Here is a 19,575-nt window from a genome sequence, read left to right as displayed (position 1 = left end):
TATTTATTTTAGACTTGTGCCGGTTTATTGCTCGGTAGCCTTCGTTGCTCGCGCTGGAAATAACAACCATACTTTGACGTCGCAATGTTGTTGTTAATGCAGTCATCAGTCATCGGACATAAATTATGTTAACAACCCCTTCATTTGCGAGTGAAAAATAACGGAAAAATCTTACCTTGGCCATGTTAAGCTTATTGCAAAGCACGAAATTAACACGAAATCGACGATAAATGTCATCAAATCATTTGGAAAATTACCATAAAACACTACAGAAACTTACGCCTACATTGCATGTAGCTAATCACCATAACGACAAAATATGAAAAGCCAAATATGCCTGAAGGTGGGTGTGAAGATCTCCCACCCACTTAACTCCAGTCTGCACAGCACAAAAAAATGAACGAGATACACTATCTATTAGTTGCATAAAAATTTGTAAGTAAGACTGTTAAATAAAGTCCAAAAAACACAATCCAAACAGAAAAAAAATTACAGTGATCAAAATTTGAAGAATGCATATAAAATTAAAAAGTTACAGCTGTTTCAGACATTGCATCAGAAATTATCTCGGACAACTTTAAACAAATCTCTATTCTGCTGCCCGTAGTGGCTTCCCTTGAACACTGCACCAAGGGAAACAGAGCCATGCAAGGTGTCAGGAAGGTGCTGAAAGGTGACGTCCTTATTCAGCTTCTTCAGCCTTTCGAAAAGTAGAACCTACGTCATGAAAAAGGTGAAATAAGTTAGCTGGCAAAACCACAGGTTTGCATATTAAAAGATAAGGTTTTCCACATTACAAAACATGTGAAAAAGTGTCTTGAGGATAAAAAGATGTAACTCACCCCGTCATCACGTAAAGTATCATACTCGCAAACTAGAATGTGAGTGCGTGGCATTTTGGCAAGAATCTCGTCAGAGGCCATCAAAGGAGCAACCCTGACATCAAGGTAATGTCTCTCAAAATGAGAAAATACCTCATCTGTAAGCATTGCTTTTTCATCTTCCGTGAAAGTTGCCATTGTGTTGTTATAGCCTCTAGATTTGTACCTGAAAAGAATATGTTATGCGGGTTGCCATATAATCAAATTTCCCTCCTATATTCATTAAGCAATAAATAGAGTAATAAAAGAAAAAGGTTATAATAGTGACTCGATAACTGCAACTGACATTAAAATTATGGATAATTAATTACTACCGCAATTTACCTTTCAGGTACCAAGTCAGCATTGACCAAAGCTTTGAAGCTTTGCACTGTTTCATTCTTGTAATTGACATGGCCATTTTCAGCAATAATATGAGACAAATCCAATTTATCATTGAACCTAATCAAGAAAAACTGCTTGATATAACAATACTTGACTATATTTGTGTTACATTAACTTATCCAATATAATAGGAATGTATAAAAACATAACTTACTTATCACATGCATCATTATGCTGCATGTGAAGTAAAATTGTATAGAGTATAAATTCTAATAAATTGAAACCTCACTGTTTGATTGTTTAAGGTAGGTGCTTACCCAATATACGCCAACCAAAATTTCGGGGCGACAAGTTTTGGAAACAAAAATTGCAAATTTTGTTGATAACTTGGAAGGCGGAAGTTGATCATTTGCAGGACAGGATAGATCAAAGTCGTCATGGCTGGCAACGGGAGGGTTGGATCCTCCTTGTTCATTTCAATAAGTGACACTGTGATTGACATTGCGAGGTTCCCGCCTGTGTGATATGAAAGCAACTGCAGGCTATGAGATGTTTTTGGCAAGTATTTAAGCATGGAGATAGTGAGAATAAATAATATTCGACTCTTTAAAACCAAAGCAGTAAAAGAAAATTCAACTTTTTTAAATAATTTTCACAACATGTCTGGTATTTTAACAAAATTATGTTGACAATTAAATAAAAAAAAATCGCATACTTTTTATTACCTGCACTGTCTCCAATCAACACTAGTTTGTTCGGGTCGACGTTGAAATTTTCCGAAATCTTCATGAAGTTTAAGGTGACATTGAGGCAATCTTCATATGGAATGGGGAATGGAAATTGTGGGGCACGACGATATCTTAGATTGAAAATTAACGTTGAACAATACTTATAAAATGAAATCACTGTAAAAGTTGATTTGTCATATTTTCACCACTTACTCAGGTGAAATCACAACAAATCCTGTTTCCTCAGCAGCCATTGCAAGAATTTCCATGTATGTCCCTACACAATAAATAAGATAATTGCACAAAACGAAATTACAAAAACGTTAAATTTTCACTTTATCTTAATTTCTTTGTCTAGTTGCACTGTATACCGTAACAGCCTGACACATTGAAATCTTGCAACAAACCAAAAAACATCACATTAACTTACGTAAACTTCCGAATACCCATCCTCCACCATGGTAAAACACTAATGCAGGACCGGGACTGGTTCGAGATTTAAAAGCTGAAAACATATTTATCATCCAAACCATTGCTCATGTAATCATGTAAATCATCATCATTCAGTGATTCAAACTGAAACAGAGCTTTCACCTTTCGGAGTTATTATAACAGTGTTGATACCAGCAAGCTCAACGTACTCCACAGTTATATCAGGTGGTAGTCCAACAGGAAGCGCAATATCTAGGTTTCCAGGATAAAACCACCATCTATTTTGATATCCTAGCCAGTCTGTAACATCCGCCTACAAAATTCAAATTAAAACGCTACATTTATGCACAATGCTATGAAATTGATTTTGTCTCAAAACATCTACAATATTACACTACAAACATTAGGTTTAGTGGCCGTGTTAGTGGTTACCAGCAAATATCAACGTTTTTCTTGAACATGTTTTAAGCCTTTTCGACTTTATCACTTTTTCCTGTTCATTGGCACGTTTTAGTAACAACTGGCTTGATTTTTTGTCCCCACCGCGTTTTTGGTGAAGAATAAAACGACTGATTAACAAATGATCAAAAATTTACAACTTATGTCAGGAATCAGCATATAAACAAAGGGTGTAACAGATGTATTAAGAAGCTTATTGTTAGATTGTTGCTGACTGTAATTAGCGCCAATTGTGGTTAATCTCTCAGGCGGTTGTAACCAAAATTTTCCCTAGCCAGGAAACTTCCCGCTTTTATGGCTAGTCAATTAGCTCCTTTTGCTTTTCTAACTTTTATTAGCATTTCTTTGATAAAAACAACCATATTTCTTCTATCAAATCCAAACATAGACTGCCCCAACACTCCCTAGCACTTCCAAACCAAGAGCAAAACCACACAAACACAGATTCCACCGTTGTCACGCACTGAGAAAATAAACGCAGCATGATAAATAACAATCAAGCCTTAGGGTTAGCGATGTAAGACGTCACAGACTAAAAACATGTGTACATATGAATAGGTAAAATATGTCAGCACGAACGCAACCAAATGTAAGATTACCTGACGAGAATACGAATGAGACAAGGCACAAAACGAATAAAAGCGGAAGTTGACCCACACATTGGACTAAATTAAACTACAAGAGTGGTGTGAACAAACCGTGTATGTGAAAAATTGACTCCCTAATTGGGTAATTAAAATGCAGTCTATCTAAAACAGGTAACAACTCACACTGTAAACAAGTAACTAATAAATTTGGTGACGACTTACATATTAGAATGGGTTGGTTCTAAAACAGGTGCGTAAAAATAACCCCGTGACACGGGTGCAGAGGTTACTGCTTATCTTAACCTTTAGGTCTTAGTTTACCTGCCGAATTAATGATCTGACTCCGTGGTTGCGTGCGGTTAGAAATCTCTAACCTTAACGTGTTACTACTGTTACTGGTCGAAAGCTATTACGATTAACAGATACAGTTTATCAGAAACAATCCTTTATTGTAGGAATTGTACAGGTTCCGATTATTATGACACAAGCACAAACTTAGCAGTCACCAATTAAAACAAGTCTAACAAATTACATTTTAACACGACTGACGTAATACGTTCGTACGATTCGGTATCTCTGTCTGGGTGGTTACTCGCATATTAGCTCGAGTTTATAAAGCGAAGCGATGTGAACGGAAACACAATATACACAAATATTTCAGAATGCGCGAACGATAAAATAAGCGTTTGGGCAATGGGGATTATTTACAGTTAAGACTCGGATGCTATGAAATCACCTGGCAACGTACTAAACGGCGCTTTCACATAAAGTTATTTAGAGAAAGTTTCCAAATATTAAGCGACAATTGCAGTTTCATCAACAAACAACATTTCAATAAACAACTGGCGAATACTTTCCCACGAATGATATATTGGTATTGGTAGTGGCTCACATGCCACTACACGGGTATGTATTCATACGAGATTATCTGCTTTACACGTGTGTTCTCTTTTCACTTTCATATTAAATATGCTGTTTAAAGCCTGAGTCACTATAAGCAAAAACACGTTGTGGTTACATGGTGTCAGAAGTAGAATTCAGAAAGATGGCACTAAGCTTTAGGCCACCAGATCCCATGCAGTTTGTCTCCCGACATGTAGCAAAGTTATGACGTAACTGGGAAATGACCTTTACCAAATTCTTTGAGGCGGCTAAACTTAGCAAAAAGCCTGGAAAAAACAAAGTTGCAATACTGTTAAATTGTGCTGATCTGCAGGCACAGAAGATATTCCAGCGTTTTACGTTTTCTTGTGATGCGAACAAACAAGACGATTACAAGACTGTACTGAAGAAATTCCGTGAGTACTGTGCGCCAAGAAATAATCAGATTTTCAACACTTACAAGTTTTGGCAACGTGACCAACAGTCAGGTGAACTTTTGGAAAACTGGGTAATGGATTTTAGACAATTGCTTGATGGTTGTGAAAACACCGAACCAGATAGACATCTGCGTGAGAAAGTTGTAATTGGCATACATGATCCGCAGGTTTGAGAGAAACTGGTACAACATGCTTATTTAGCGTTAGTTAAAGCCATAAGTATCTTGCAGGAGAGGCAAGCAAGCTGAGGCATTATGGGTAGAGATTAACCACAATTGGCGCTAATTACAGTTAGCAACAATTTAACAATAAGCTACTTAATACAGGGTGTACATCTGTTACACCGGGTGTTGGCAAGACTGGATAGAACGGCATCAACAAAAAATTGTGCGTTTTAAAACGAAATCAGCGTCATGCATGTGTTACATTTTTTGCATCTATGACACTATAATGTCGGACATGTACAATGAATAATTATTGTAGGCCTAGTTTAAAGTATTCAATTAAGATAGATTTAAAAGAAAATGGAAAATTCAGTATTTTGGTAACTTCTGCAAGAGTTACTTCCAATTATCATTATGCTTGTGATTTGATGAAATGTATTCCAGCTTATCGTTAAGTAAGGTTCTTGGCCAACAAGAGTTTAAAGCTGAGGTTTAGTATCTTGGAGACGGTTTTGAAAAATTTTATCTTTCCATTGTTATTGCAATAACCAGTGAAAACTACATAAAAGTTAGACTGCAGAGCATGACATAAGCATATCCGAGATTTTTTGGCTGATATGCTGTTACACACCAGGAGAATAGTGGTCTCTCAAAAAGAAGAGACACTTTTTTTGTTTGTTTTGTAGCCTAGTATTATTAAGTCCACACCTTGCTTACCACAAATACCAGTTGTGTTTGGGCCACAATTGATGGTGCACACCAGCTGCTTCTTTGCACACTTATACAATGGAATTTTGCTTCTACATCCCTAAGATCTCGGCAAAAACTACCATACTCGACAGTCCGGCATAAAACCGCACCAACACAACAGTAATTTGCAGTTTAAGTTATTTTATCAAAAGACAGTTTTGGTCATCAGAGAGCGTAATTTTCAAAGACTAGTAGCACCAGTAGGCAACAAAAAGCGTGCCCTAGATTTCCCTGTTTCGGAATTACTTACCTTACAAAGTAGTTCTTTTTGACCCATTTTGTGCAGTGGACTGCCTGATAGGCAAGCTATGTTGGGTACTGGACATGTCTGGTGCACAATCCTTTCTTTCAAGGTAACTGATAATGATAACCTTACACCTGCAGGTTGCTACGTTTAATGTGAGCAGTGCTGAAGATAAGCATGTTATATGGTTACAGTCAACCTTTCTTTAAAAAAATGGCTCGAAGATAATCAAAGCAGTTTCGGGTTTTCCATCTCATGGTTACATAGGCGGATAGGCCTACAATTGCAGAAGTACATTAGGCTAAGTTACTTACCACAGTTTCTGCAGCAGAAAGTATGTCGACCAATATTTGAAACTTCCATTGATCAGGAATATCTGCTGGTATAGGCCTATGCGTAATATAACCAAATAGCACAGATAACAATCCAATAAAAATAGTTATTTTCCCCAAAGTCCCCATTGCTGCGGGGGTTTTACTTTTTACGCCATTTGCAGCGATAGATCAACTATGACCGCCATTCTCCTGACAAGATATGGAAAAAGAGACTGCGAACCTTTTGCTATGCTCCAGTGATTTTGAGCATGGTAAAGGTGATACAAAAGCAGCAGTTCTAACCAATGCCTTTATAAATACATTATATTATTACACCATGTAACAAAAATTTAGTTGTGACGATTTTTTAATATTTTCTGAAACATATTGCTGAGTAAAACATATTTCTGGCAATTTTTTGTCTCAAGTGTTGTATAAAAATATTATTTTAAGCTTTTTAAACTTTCAGCACCCTGTATTTTCTAACTGTGATTGTAAATTCGTTATAACATTGGTTCATTGTGACGTTACAATGGCCCAACATTTTAACTTCATAATTGTAGCGTGTATCGTAACAATGATCATTCTTGGCATAGTCTCAGTGAGCCAGTACTCCAAGGTTGCCACGTTGGCTATCTTATTGTTACTGGTATCTTATCAGGTTAATTACAGTTAGCGTGATTCTGGATAAATTGAGGTATGTCATCATCACGTAAATGTAAGCTGTCTGCTGATTGTTTTTGCTATGTTTGTGGTCTATACATTAGTTTAAAGCAAGTGAAATACAAAATAAATGTAAAAGCAAAGTTTTCTTACGCTTATGAACTTTATTTTGGCATGAAAATTGGTGACCAAGATAAACACTGGGCACCTCGTGTGATCTGTGGAACATGCCGATCAAATTTGGATGGCTGGCTTAGAGGAGACCGGCATTCGATGCCATTTGCTATCCCGAGAATCTGGAGAGAACCCCAAAATCATACAGATGACTGCTATTTCTGTATGGTTGACATTTCAAGGTTTAGAAGAACTAAAAACCGACGTGACATTGTATATCCTTCTATACCGTCTTCTATTGCACCTGTTCCGCATAGCAGTGAGTTGCCACTGCCCAAACCACCGAGCAAGAAAGCTCCAGAAGATTTAGCAGGGTTTGAAGATATTGAAAAAGACTCCGATGATGAAGTGAACATATCTCATACTGACATGATTTCAGAACCACACTTTCCAAGCCAACAAGAATTAAATGATTTAGTTAGAGACATGGGGATCACTAAGTCAAATGCCGAACTTCTGACTTCAAGGTTGAAACAATGGAACTTATTAGATTCGTCATGTCGATGTTCTTTATCGAGAAAAAGGCATGAAAGATTTTCAAGGTATTTTTCTGTGGCAGGCTCTCTTTGCTTCTGTAGTAATGTTGATAACCTTTTTGAAGAAATAGGAATTGCTCATGACCCAAAGGAGTGGCGCCTATTTATAGACAGTTCTTCCCAAAGTTTGAAATGTGTCCTCCTTAATAATGGAAACCAGTATCCATCTATACCCGTTGGCCATTCTGTCCAAATGAGAGAAGATTACAAAAATGTAAAGTTTCTTCTTGAAAGTATTAACTATGTCAGATACAACTGGCAGCTTTGTGGAGATTTCAAAATGATTGGGTTCCTGAAAGGATTACAAGGAGGTTATACAAAACATTCTTGTTTTCTTTGTTTATGGGACTCTCGAGCTGACACTGAACACTACTCTAGAAAAGATTGGCCAGAGAGAACGTTTTTCGTTCCTGGCACACAAAATGTGAAGCACGATCCTTTGGTGGATTCGGAAAAAATTTTAATGCCTCCTTTGCACATCAAGCTTGGCCTTGTCAAGCAATTTGTCAAGGCCATGAATAAAGATGGAGATGGTTTTCAGCATATTTCTGCCCTGTTTCCTTTTTTGTCAGAAGCTAAGAAGAAGGTTGGAATTTTTACTGGGCCGCAGGTTCGACGTATGCTCCAGTGTAAAGAACTTGAAAATAAAATGACTACGAGAGAAGCAGAAGCATGGAAGGCATTTCGAGAAGTAGTTAATTTTTTTCTCGGCAGTAAACGAAGCGATGACTATAAAGTTTTGGTGAACAATCTGATGGAGGAATACGAAAAATTGGGATGTCGTATGTCCTTGAAAATGCATTACCTGCACTCTCACCTTGATTTTTTTAGTCCAAATATGGGTGATGTAAGCGAAGAACATGGCGAAAGGTTTCACCAGGACATTTCTGATATGGAAAGAAGATACCAAGGAAGGTGGAGTTGCAACATGATGGGGGATTATTTGTGGTCCATAATACGAGAAGATTTCTCAGTTCATAGACGCAAATCACGCAAACAAAACCACTTCTGAAGTCTTTAGGAATGTTTGCAATATGGATCCTTACATAATGCATTAGTAGGCTATATTATGGACAATACTTCTATGTTTTAGCGTGTTTGTGAGTCTTATACAAAATTATGCTTATTAATACTGAAAAATTTTGGGTAAAATCAGAAAAAGCGATATTTCTTGAAAATTTAGGACACTTCAGGGAAAATATTCATATTTTTGTGATTAGTTCTGAGTAGCAAAACACAATACATAAACATTTTTATGCAACTAAAAATTTCACAAAATTTTGTTACATGGTGATTAGGGCAACCAAAAGTCAATATGGTCAATTTTTTTAACCTGCTCAGAATGCTATCGAACAAGCACAAAACAAATTTCAGCTTTGTACGACGTGTAGTATAGACGTTATTAGGTCAATAAAAGTCAAAATGTTACGTTAGGTCAAAATACGGTCAAATTGTTTCTTTTAGGTCAAAATCTATTAAACTTGTAATTTTGTAACCATTTTGTAATATTATTCTTCCATTTTTCTCTTTTCTTGTACAGCAAACAATTCCAGTGCCCCAAATTATACTAAGAACCAAAGCCACAAAGGGAGGAAAGGCCTTTCAGCGCGTCTGGTGACGTCACGATGTGAAGGCATTGCATTTGAAACTGCAAGTTGTCAATCTTAATACGCAGAAACGAAAAAAGTCAACACTAGAAAAGCGTTTTGTCAAAATTTAAACTTTTTAGGCCAAAATAAGGTCAAAATTTAAACTTTTTAGGTCGAAATATAGTCAAAATTTAAAGTTTTTAGGTCAAAATAAGGTCATAATTTGCAAATTTTAAAGTCAAACTTTAAACTTTTTAGGTCAAAAAACTGGTTGCCCTAATTATTATAAAGGCATTGTTCTAACCAAGCACTTGTTAAAATTTTCTAGTGACGTCATCAATTACAGCCTGCTGTTTTTTGTTGGTGACATCATCGTCAAAAGCTCGGCAAATATAACAAATATCGATACACCATTTCACTTGATATACAAAACATGCGACATAAGCTTACAGAAGTGTCGCATTCACTTGTGTGTCGAAGGTTAGAAAATGAACGATCCCGTCTGCGTGTGTCTTTCCGGGGCTGTAGCAAGCCTTGTTCGCGTTAGTAAGAAGCAGCTTGTTGCGATGTCCAATGGACTTTGTCTTGATGCGTAAAAGATATATAGCCTACAAAAGTTTGCTCATGCTCTTGGAGATGTATAACACATTGGTTAGGGTTAGGCGATCAACACTTCATCACATCAACTAGGTATCAACGGCATTAGTTCTGTTGTTCTCGAAATGGTCTTGTTGGTTATATTGAAGATAGAATTTCCTGAAAATTTTCTCGTTCACTAGCGTTCGTAGTTGGCTAATCTTGCTATTGATAGTTGGTCATCAAAATTTCATAAATAGCTGGTAACATTCTTTCTTGCTCAATATTCAACTAACTTAGCAATTTCGAACTTATCAGGGCAGCAATTTATGGAAAATAATAACGAGAATGATTGATTTGATGTATTGTTTTACTTCTCTTCGATGATATGAGTTCTCAGTTCTCAAACGGCGTGACTATGCTGTTAGTTGCTTAAATTCTGTCTATGCATATTACTAGATGATAAAGTTCCTATTGTATTTAATATCAGACACAAAGGTTTTCACCTTTCGGAAAAATTTACTGCATGTTACATTGCGCAGTCGTAACAAATGAAAGAGTAAACGTAAAAGAATAAAGGGTAAAAGGAAAAATTACAACCATTACATTGGTATGTATATGGCACACCAGTTCAAGCGAGGTAATTTATCTGAACGTCATTAAAGAGAATTCAAGTCCGGTCAACAATTGAATTGCAAGATCCCAAAACAAAATTTCAGCATTTACAAAACAACCATGAGTCCTGACGTAACCATCACAAAGGTACCAAAACAAGCTCAAACTTGTTTTTGTTAGTTAGTTGTTAGTGGACTTAGTCTACTTTAGAACAATTTGTCAAATTTCTGCCCATCCGTGAGCACACTGGTCATCGATTGGCTGATGTTCTTTTAAAGTTTTTAGAAAACAGGGAAATCAGCTTGAAAGATCTCAGAAGGCAATCTTATGACAACGCTTCTAATATGGGCGGAAAATATAGAGGTATACAATTACAAGCTATAATAAAAGCACACAACCAGCTTGCAGAATACGTTCCTTGTGCAGCACATTCATTGAATCTTGTGGGAAAATGTGCTGCTGAGTCTTGTCAAGCGGCACTCTCTTTGTTCAAACTTTTCTTTGTTCTGTTCATCTTCAACACACAGGTGAAATATCCTTATTGACGTAATGAAATCTTTTCAATTGCCAACAACTAAGCTTTAGTCTGACACACGTTGGGAGGCGCGATATGATGCTATACATGCGCTAAGAAAAGTTACCAAGTGGTTCTTCAAGTCTTGAAAGCACTGTCTGAAGGCAATGACAAACAATCACAGACTAAAGAAACAGCCAAGGGGTTTCTCCTATCAATGGAAAACGTTGAAAGCCGTATTTTACTCAAGTTATGGACGCACATGATGGAACGTTTTCATAAAACTAGGACACCTTGGCGCTCCAGGACAGCAAAATTACTCTGAATAAGGCAACGAATTTGCTTCACGGTCTAGCCTACATGATGTTATTCAAACATGAAGATCCCAATTTCAAGATTTTGAAGAAAGGGGTAGAGTATACTGAGTAATTTTCATTATTATACTGAATAAATTTCACAAAAGAAGCGAAGAAAAGTACGATTGGATGTCGAAGGTGGGACTGAAAAAAAAAACATTAATTGATCCATAGAGCAGATTCAGAGTAGACTCACATATACCGATAATTGACCAAATTGATTTGTCTATGAAGTTCCAAATTGCAGCATTCGATCGTCTTCAAAGAAGATTTTCGTTTCTGGCAGAATTAAACACCAATTCTAAGTGCAAATTGAAGAGAGTGCTAAAACATTTCTTCACAATTATCCAGATGATGTAGAAGAATCACTGCCTGATGAATTGATTCATTTTTGCTGCACTATTAAAACAGTGAACACTTTCAGTGAACGCAGTAAAGAAATTTCCATATCTTAATTTATCTCACGATTTCCAATTGTTTAGGGACTAAACGTTAGGCGAACGCTCTATTTCAGTGCTTAAAAAAGTAAAAAATCAATTGCGTTCGTGTATTAAAAATAAACGCCGATGATGCTATTAACAGAGTTTCTTTGACCAAAACCAGAAGACATGTCATCTGAATGTGTGTTTAATAAATAAATACTTCGCGTATGACTTTCGCTTTTACATTTTAATTGTGGTTGGTACAATGAACGGAATGAATTTTAAGCTTCTAACTACCATATAGCCCCAGGTCCAAAATAATCTTAAACCGTCCATGACGCTAGATAGCGGCAGGTCACCGCGTTGATTTACAAAAATAATTAGTGTATTTTTTCTCGTGATTCCCTTTCATTTATTCATTTCCTCATTTCTTTCCTATTTGCATTTTGAATCAGTCGCGTATGTACACCTCTTTGTCTAAACGACGACTGACTCGAATAACGAACAGGAAAAAAATGAATGGGAATGAACAAGTAAAAAGAAATGACGAGAAAAAAACCGTTCTATGGGCAAACGCGGTGTCCTGCCGCTATCTAGTGACCAGGGTAGTTAACACCACTGTAGCGCCACATGTGTATCGAAAACGGAAAACGAGTCGCATATATTTCTTTGACAAAAAAGTTAATATGTCCGTTTTTCACAGTTTGCGTTGCTTATCAGTCGTTTATTAGACAAACTCGGAAGACAAAAACATGTTTGAACGCGTTGTGGTACCCTAAAAATAGTAATAAATACCACAACGTCTCAAATGCCGTAATTTTCTTTATCTGTATGTGTTACCGCCCAGTATTCAATAGCAAAAAAGCAATAAAAATAAAGGTTAACTTACAGTCTAAGAGGTTAACTTTAGATTATCTCTTTACATTGAACGTATAAACGAGTTATTGAAAAGTGAGAAAAACGTGTAATTTGTGTCTTTGGTATAATAAAATAATCTAAAAGCTACGCGGTCTTCTCATAGATATCTTATAAATAACAACAATTCTTACTTGAATGAAGGGTTACCCCCTTGCCTTATGCTATACGATACCGGTAGGCGGTAGGCAATTACCTTAGGCAAGCTTATTCATCGATACCGCTAAAATATCAATATTTACAAAAACAGTCAGTGATAGTGCGGTACAAACACCTCGGCCTTTCGAAAAACTTCCATAGAATTAGGGCAATACAAAACTAATTCAATTTACTATTGGCTTAAAGCCTTTGTCTCGCTCTCAACCAACGCTTTTGGATTTTTCATCGCAAATTAGCTTCACTATTCAGCAAGAGTTGGATATCTAGTTATTACATGTAAGATATCTATGCTTTTCCATCATCAAATCATAGATGTCTTGTGTCTTATAAATAAGATATCTATGCTTCAAATCTTAACTTTTGTCGCACAAAAGGGTAATTACCGTTTTGTTCGACACTGCTCAACATAGGGCGCACAGGTTACGACAAAGAAATAGTTCGTTTGTGTACTACTTGTGTGAACTATTAGTCTATTACACAAGAAACTCATCTGTCATAAAGACCGCATATGCTGGCGGTAATTGTTAGAATGTGAGCGAGGACGATTGATCGTTAATAACTTGTTTTACTTTTGCTTCGATGGATGAGTTCTCATTTCTCAAATTTGCGTGACTATGCTGTTAGTTGCTTGATTCTGTCTATACAAATTACTAAATTATAAAGTTCCCATTTTGTTTATTATAACACAAAGGTTTTCTCCTTCGGGCAAAGCTTACTGAATGTTACATAGCGCTGTAGTAACCAGTGAAATCGATCACGTAAAAAGGAAGGATTGTAAACATTGCATCGATATATATATGAGGCAAATCAGTTCAAGCGAGGAAATTATCCGACGTCATTAAGGAAAACTCAAGTCTGGTAAACAACTGAATTATAAAATCCCAAATTAAATTCCAAACATCTCGAAAACAACTCGTGACTCGTGACGTAATCGTCACAAGGTAAACAAGAAGCCAGGTATGATACAAGCCCAATTGCAGTGATTGAGAGGTCTGGCTGTTGGCACTACAAAGTCGAAACCCTTGTTATTTTATGGCTAAGTTTTTTTTTTGAAAAATAGTTTGATGGACTCTCAATTTCAGTTTATAAATGGAGTCGAATTGGCATTGCAGATTGAGACTGCAAAGTCCAGGGTACTAAGTGCGTGTGGAATTAAAATTCATTGCGCATACAAAGTCTATTGTTTATTCTACAGAAATGCCCAAAGGTTCGCGGCCACCTTACTTACAATCATTAGAAGTGCAAAATTATGGGCATTTAGTTGTGAAATTACTAAGCAATTGATTGAGTCAATCTCTTTATGACCTAAAAATTGAGTTTTTTTCAGAAGTTCTGTCCCAGTCATTTTGTGCAAAAACATGCACACATCTTGCCATGCACTGGTCTTTTCTCAGAGTGGAAATTTACTGTATCAGAGAATAAAGTCATTGATGTCAGTTAATGAGGTGGCATCAACTCGGCATGTCACGAAGCCATATGATGCTTTAGGGCAGTGCTTCTCAACCCCTGGGTCACGACCCAAAAGTGGGTCGTCATTTGCTTGGTTTGGGTCGCCGTCGCCAGTTAAACTAGTCCACAAAGCCGTTCGATAACTGAATACCTTACTCTATTCGTTGCATATTGACTGTTTGTTGACGTCATAGTGCATTGTTGCGGAAACACAAGTGAAGAAACATCTTGATAATTATTTGCTGCGAGACTTTAGATTAGCTACATTCCATTCAAGGCTAAATTTTTGTAAATACCCAATTTTTGGATAGAGAAAATGGGTCGCCTCAGCATCGCTATTAATTTACGTTCAATATTTGGGTCGCCGCAAAAAAAAGGTTGAGAAGCACCGCTTTAGGGCAACCATGGCAAGTCTGTATTCACTTTGCTTTTTTGATTTACTGTTATTTAGACGAAAAAGATCACAGTGTCTCCTTTTATAAAGATTGAAGTTAGCATAACGTCTTTGGTGCAGTTATAATGTATGGCAAACTGACCTTCAAGGTATCTTAAAAGGGACGCTTTCACTACACGAAATGCACCCTAGCATTGATGCTTATGGTTAAAATCCGCATTGAAAAGTTAGCTGACATGCAATTAAATTTTATCTAAGAGGCCTGCTCACTTAGCAAACTTTCCAAGATGTGTGCAAAGTTAATTGGACATACATCTATCATTAAATATCATCTTTTGTTATTGTTTTACCATGTTAACATAGACATCAGCTATTTATGTTTCTCATAATATTAACACATAACATTTATAAAAATAATATTTAACGTCTATATTTTAAAATTATTTAATTTTATTATTTTTTCTTTATCATAAGCCTACAAAGCTGTCTTAAATCTGTTTTGTCTTGGGCAGCGACAACATCCTCTACAATATAGCCTATACTTATACTATTGCATATATATAAAATTTGTCTGAGAATCTATCATCTGTTTTTGTTGGTTCTATTTGACCCATTAAGGAAAAAGGTTGGACACTCCTGATCTAGCCTATACTTGTGGTGTATAGCGTCTTACTGCTGTGATGGCAGCGTTTTTCTGTGCAAAGTAAACAAGTGTAAGAGAAAAAAATGTTAAAGTGTTCGATTTTGACAAATGAGCATAATTCGTGTGATCACTTGCAGAAAATAGCTTGCTTTTTAAAATATTGGTTTATTGACATATTAAATGCCTAATGTTGGTATACTGCTAGCACATGCTGCAAAACTGCTTTATGGAACTTCTTTAAATTAAACCAATGTTAGGTTGTACACCATTGATATTTTCCATATGTAATCTCGCAATTTCAACCATTTACATAAAACACATAAATGCCACCAATTGTCACAGCAGAAACGTTTTTTACAATTTTGGTTTGTTTTAAATTTTTCGAAGTTAATTTTTTATGTTATTATTCATATTGTAGGTTACATATTATTGTGTTCGTTTTTTTTTAAATGTTTTAGCTTTTTTTTAGTATTTTCAGCAAATACATTTGAAGTATCTCAGAACAATCAAACCATGGAGTGTCATCAAGGCATAATTGAACTTATTTTACAAGAGTTTAAATCATTGCGACAAGAAATGAAAATGGAATTCGCACAAATGCAAGAAAAAATGGAAGATATGGTTTCAACGCTTCTTGCAGAAACAAAAAAAACTGAAACCATGAACAATGCGATTCCAATTGAAGAAATATCACAACCATTACATGTAGAATCTGATATCGGCAGTTGTATTGAGAAAGTTTATTCTGAGAGGGCACTAGTCTTTCCTCTTGTTGAAGCTATCAAAGAAGAACCTTTGCTGTTGGAAGAATATGAGATTTCACAGACTGAGATTGATGACCCAAATATAACCATGTTAAATAAATTTCCTACTCAATCAGATATCGGAGTAAATGCCACAGTTAAAACTGTTGCGGCACAAAGCTGTGTTGAAAGAAATTCAGATGAAGAATGCAGCAATTTTTTGGAAATGTTTCTTGATAAACCTGCAGCAAGTGATGGAATTGATGCTTGCAATGTCAATGCTCAGATTTTTGTTGGAAATAACAAAGAAAAGCATTTTTCTTGCAAATTTTGTGATAAATCATTCAAACAAAAATCGCAATTGAAATATCATATTAGAACCCACACTGGAGAGCGACCTTATCAATGTGATGTTTGTGAAAAGTCTTTTACCCTAAATAGCAGTTTGCATATTCACATGAGAATCCACAATGGAGAGCGTCCTTATCAATGCAAAATGTGTCACAAATCATATACTAGAAATAGCAATCTACATATTCATATGAGAACCCACACTGGAGAGCGACGTTATCAATGTGAACTTTGTCAAAAATCCTTTACCCAAAGTAGCAGTTTGCAAAATCATATCAGAATCCACAATGGAGAGAGACCTTATGAATGCCAGGTTTGTCCCAAGTCATATGTTTGTAAGAGCTCTTTGCAAACTCATATGAATATTCATACAGGAAAGCGACCATATCAATGCTTAGTTTGTCAAAAGTTATTTACCCAAAGCATCCATTTGAAAAATCACATGAGAATCCACTCTGGAGAGAAACCTTATCAATGCGAGGTTTGTCACAAGTCATTTGCCTGGAACAACAGTTTGCAAACTCATATGAATATTCACACTGGAGAGCACCCTTATCAATGCCAAGTTTGTCAAAAGTCTTTTACCCGAAGTAGCAGTTTAAAAACTCACATGAGAATACACACGGGAGAACGACCTTATCAATGCCAAGTTTGCCAAAAGTCATTTACCCAAAGCATCCATTTGAAAACTCATATGAGAATCCATACTGGAGAGTGACCTTATCAATGTGAGATTTGTCACAAGTCATTTACCATTAAGAGAAATTTGCAAAATAATATGAAAATTCATACTGGAGTGCGACCTTTGCAATGCTAGGATTGTCAAAATTCATTTACAAAAAAATTTTCTTTGCAAGGTCACATGGATATCCACTATGGGGATTGTAATAGTGAGTTGTAATGAGTTATATAATTAGCATTTTAATAAGCGATTGTGTGTTCTCCAGTTAGATGAAATGTAATATTTAGAAAGCTCTATTATCCTTGTTTAATCATGTTGCTCAAACATTAAAACCGAGATATTTTATCAGTATTTGAGTGTTTTTAGTAGCGTCATAAATTTAGAGTGTATGAAGTTAGATGGTACTTGTGGTGAAGAACTTCAGTGACGTAGAGTATGTTACATTTTGGTTATTATTGTTAAAATGCGATCTATACGTAGCATGCTGTAAGTGAAATGTCTTTCAGTGATTGGCTCATATAGTGATATAAAAACTTAGGCTTGGTTCAAACCGCTTTCTTTTTCCTTCTCGCTTTTTCATAACTCAATTCAAGCGATAGCTCTATTAGGATTAAATATGGATATAAAATTGTGTCTGATCTGACTACAACCATATTTTGGAAAATATAACAATTTAGACTTTATGAAGGTTGTGCTGACTTAAAGAAACAATCAGAGATAGCACACGCAACGGAGTCATAACATAATTTGTCATAACTCCACCTGTGATTGACTTAAAACTGTATTTGAAAATTTAAAATTACTTCTTCATTGGGCATTCATTAAATATGAGCGTCCTCCCCCTCTTTGTGGTGAAAGCTATTTTTGTTTTTTCTAAACGATTTTGATAAATTTTTGCATGTTGTAGAACTAATTTCCATTTGTAAGTCAGTATCATGATGCTTAAAAGATTAAATGGTCTGATATGTCATAAGGCAGCACAAACAGGTTACTAGCTGACGCAATAGTGAATTGTTCTACGGAAAAATAATTGAAACTGATGATATTATATTATAGTATACAGATCTAATACAGCATAATATACATGTTTACGGAAATCAGCATAGCATAGCGTTACGTATCGATTACTTCCTGTTTTCTGTTTTTAGTCGTAACATAGATGTTGTGCCTGCCTATATTGAGTCAGCTATGCACAGCTGTTCATTCATTCTTCTACTAAGATAATCGCTGTAACATGGATGTCTTTATGCCGTTGTTGTTTCAATGTTTTGTCTAAATGTAATCGTTCAAAGAAGCTTTAATATTATCAGTTTATACAGTTGTCATTCCTGTGTAACCATTGTTGTGTTCAATTTGAAGAAGTTCAGTGTCAAGTGTCGGCAGCCTAATACTGACCCGAAGCATGTGCCCTCCTTAGGGCAGGTAGATTGAACTGCCGAACAGGAAAGTGTCACACTGTAACAGCTGAATGTTAAAGGTCTCACAAAAACCAAAATCAACATCTTGGAACACCTTGCGAGTACCCATAAAGTCACCGCCATCCTTCTGCAAGAAACCCATGTAATTTATATCACCATCATGCATTTGCGGTGCAGATTCACAAACAGCAGAACACATCATCTTCGACTGTCGTGTCCTACACCCACTCATAGGCCAAGAGGACCTGAAGACCTCTGACGAAGAAGGGAAGAAATGGCTGCAATTGGTAGTTGAATATGCTTGAGCCTACCTCATACGAAAGAAGAAGAAGTTAGACAACTTGGTTGTCGTCATCGTAAGACAATATTCCGTTAAGGTAAACAAATAAGTACGTGGGTGAGAAAAGCAGACAACGACCTTATGAGACTCATATGTCATCACCCGCAATAAACATTTCAACAAGCAAAGATTGTAGTGAAGTCGGTCAAGCTGTCAGCTTCCATATATCCCCATTCCATTACAAGTTTTTTTTAGAACTCCCTAACTATTTTATCTTTGACTCCGTTAGTCCATTAAGGAAAAAGGTTGGACGCTCCTGACCTAGCCTATACTTGTGGTGTATAGCCTCTTGCTGCTATAATTGCAGCGTTTTTCTGTGCAAAGTAAACAAGTGCAAGTGTAAAAAAATGTGAACGTGTTCGGTTTTAAGAAATGAGCATAACTCTTGTGATCACTTGTATATAAGAGCTTGCTTGTTAAAATATTGGTTCATTGACATATTAAATGCCTAATCTTAGCATACTGCTAGCACATGCTGTAAAACTGCTTTATGGAACTTCTTTAAATTAAACCAATGTTAGGTTGCATACCATTGATATTTTCAATAGGTAATCTGGCAACTTCAACCATTTACTTGAAACAGATAAATGCCATCAATTGTCACCGCAGAATGTTTTGTTACAATTTTGTTTTGTTTTAAATTTTTCGGATTTAATGTTTTATATTATTACTCGTATTGTCGTTACGTGTTATTGTGTTAATTTTTTGTTAAAATGTTTTAGCTTTTGTTTTTTTCAGCCAATACATTTTAAGTTTCTCAGAACAATCAAACCACGATTCAAATTGATGTTTCATTAAAAGTTATGAATGATCTTATTTGACAAGAATTTAAGT

General features: G+C 36.0%; 3 protein-coding genes across 5 annotated transcripts; 2 read left to right on the top strand and 1 right to left on the bottom strand.

Moving 5' to 3' along the window:
• Positions 1–109: 109 nt before the first annotated feature.
• LOC143449205 (arylacetamide deacetylase-like) lies at positions 110–6,433 on the bottom strand. 3 transcript variants are annotated; one of them, XM_076949307.1, is made up of 10 exons: positions 6,203–6,392; positions 5,895–6,022; positions 2,528–2,678; positions 2,364–2,438; positions 2,147–2,210; positions 1,931–2,064; positions 1,523–1,721; positions 1,206–1,322; positions 843–1,047; positions 110–717 (listed from the first exon to the last, which is right to left on the bottom strand). In XM_076949307.1, the coding sequence occupies exons 1-10, from the start codon at positions 6,249–6,251 to the stop codon at positions 556–558; spliced, it is 1,284 nt and encodes a 427-aa protein (XP_076805422.1). In that variant the 5' UTR covers positions 6,252–6,392; the 3' UTR covers positions 110–555. The 3 variants fall into 3 exon arrangements, with proteins under 3 accessions (XP_076805422.1, XP_076805425.1, XP_076805424.1); XM_076949310.1 differs by having other exon boundaries at positions 5,895–6,053; positions 6,203–6,345; XM_076949309.1 differs by lacking the exon at positions 5,895–6,022 and having other exon boundaries at positions 6,203–6,433.
• A 101-nt stretch (positions 6,434–6,534) lies between these two features.
• On the top strand, positions 6,535–9,029 carry LOC143449191 (uncharacterized). The gene is made up of 2 exons (XM_076949290.1): positions 6,535–6,899; positions 7,059–9,029. The coding sequence occupies exon 2, from the start codon at positions 7,139–7,141 to the stop codon at positions 8,585–8,587; it is 1,449 nt and encodes a 482-aa protein (XP_076805405.1). The 5' UTR covers positions 6,535–6,899; positions 7,059–7,138; the 3' UTR covers positions 8,588–9,029.
• Positions 9,030–13,141: 4,112 nt separating this feature from the next.
• Positions 13,142–19,479, top strand: LOC143449201 (uncharacterized). Its single transcript, XM_076949304.1, has one exon. The coding sequence runs from the start codon at positions 15,721–15,723 to the stop codon at positions 17,017–17,019; it is 1,299 nt and encodes a 432-aa protein (XP_076805419.1). The 5' UTR covers positions 13,142–15,720; the 3' UTR covers positions 17,020–19,479.
• Positions 19,480–19,575: the final 96 nt, after the last annotated feature.

This window comes from Clavelina lepadiformis, chromosome 3 (assembly GCF_947623445.1).
Source record: "Clavelina lepadiformis chromosome 3, kaClaLepa1.1, whole genome shotgun sequence".
In the NCBI taxonomy this organism is placed as follows: domain Eukaryota; kingdom Metazoa; phylum Chordata; class Ascidiacea; order Aplousobranchia; family Clavelinidae; genus Clavelina; species Clavelina lepadiformis.
Note: the sequence above shows the minus strand (reverse complement) of the source record. Positions and strands in the feature narration are given on the sequence as shown.

Excerpts from the sequence above, each read along its gene's own strand:
- LOC143449201 (XM_076949304.1), top strand. The coding sequence starts at position 15,721 with ATGGAGTGTCATCAAGGCATAATTGAACTTATTTTACAAGAGTTTAAA.
- LOC143449191 (XM_076949290.1), top strand. The coding sequence starts at position 7,139 with ATGCCATTTGCTATCCCGAGAATCTGGAGAGAACCCCAAAATCATACA.
- LOC143449205 (XM_076949307.1), bottom strand. The coding sequence starts at position 6,251 with ATGGAAGTTTCAAATATTGGTCGACATACTTTCTGCTGCAGAAACTGT. Across the intron at positions 2,065-2,146 it reads TTTGTTGTGATTTCACCTGA|ATATCGTCGTGCCCCACAAT; the intron begins GTAAGTGGTGAA and ends TTTCAATCTAAG. Across the intron at positions 1,722-1,930 it reads GTTGATTGGAGACAGTGCAG|GCGGGAACCTCGCAATGTCA; the intron begins GTAATAAAAAGT and ends CATATCACACAG.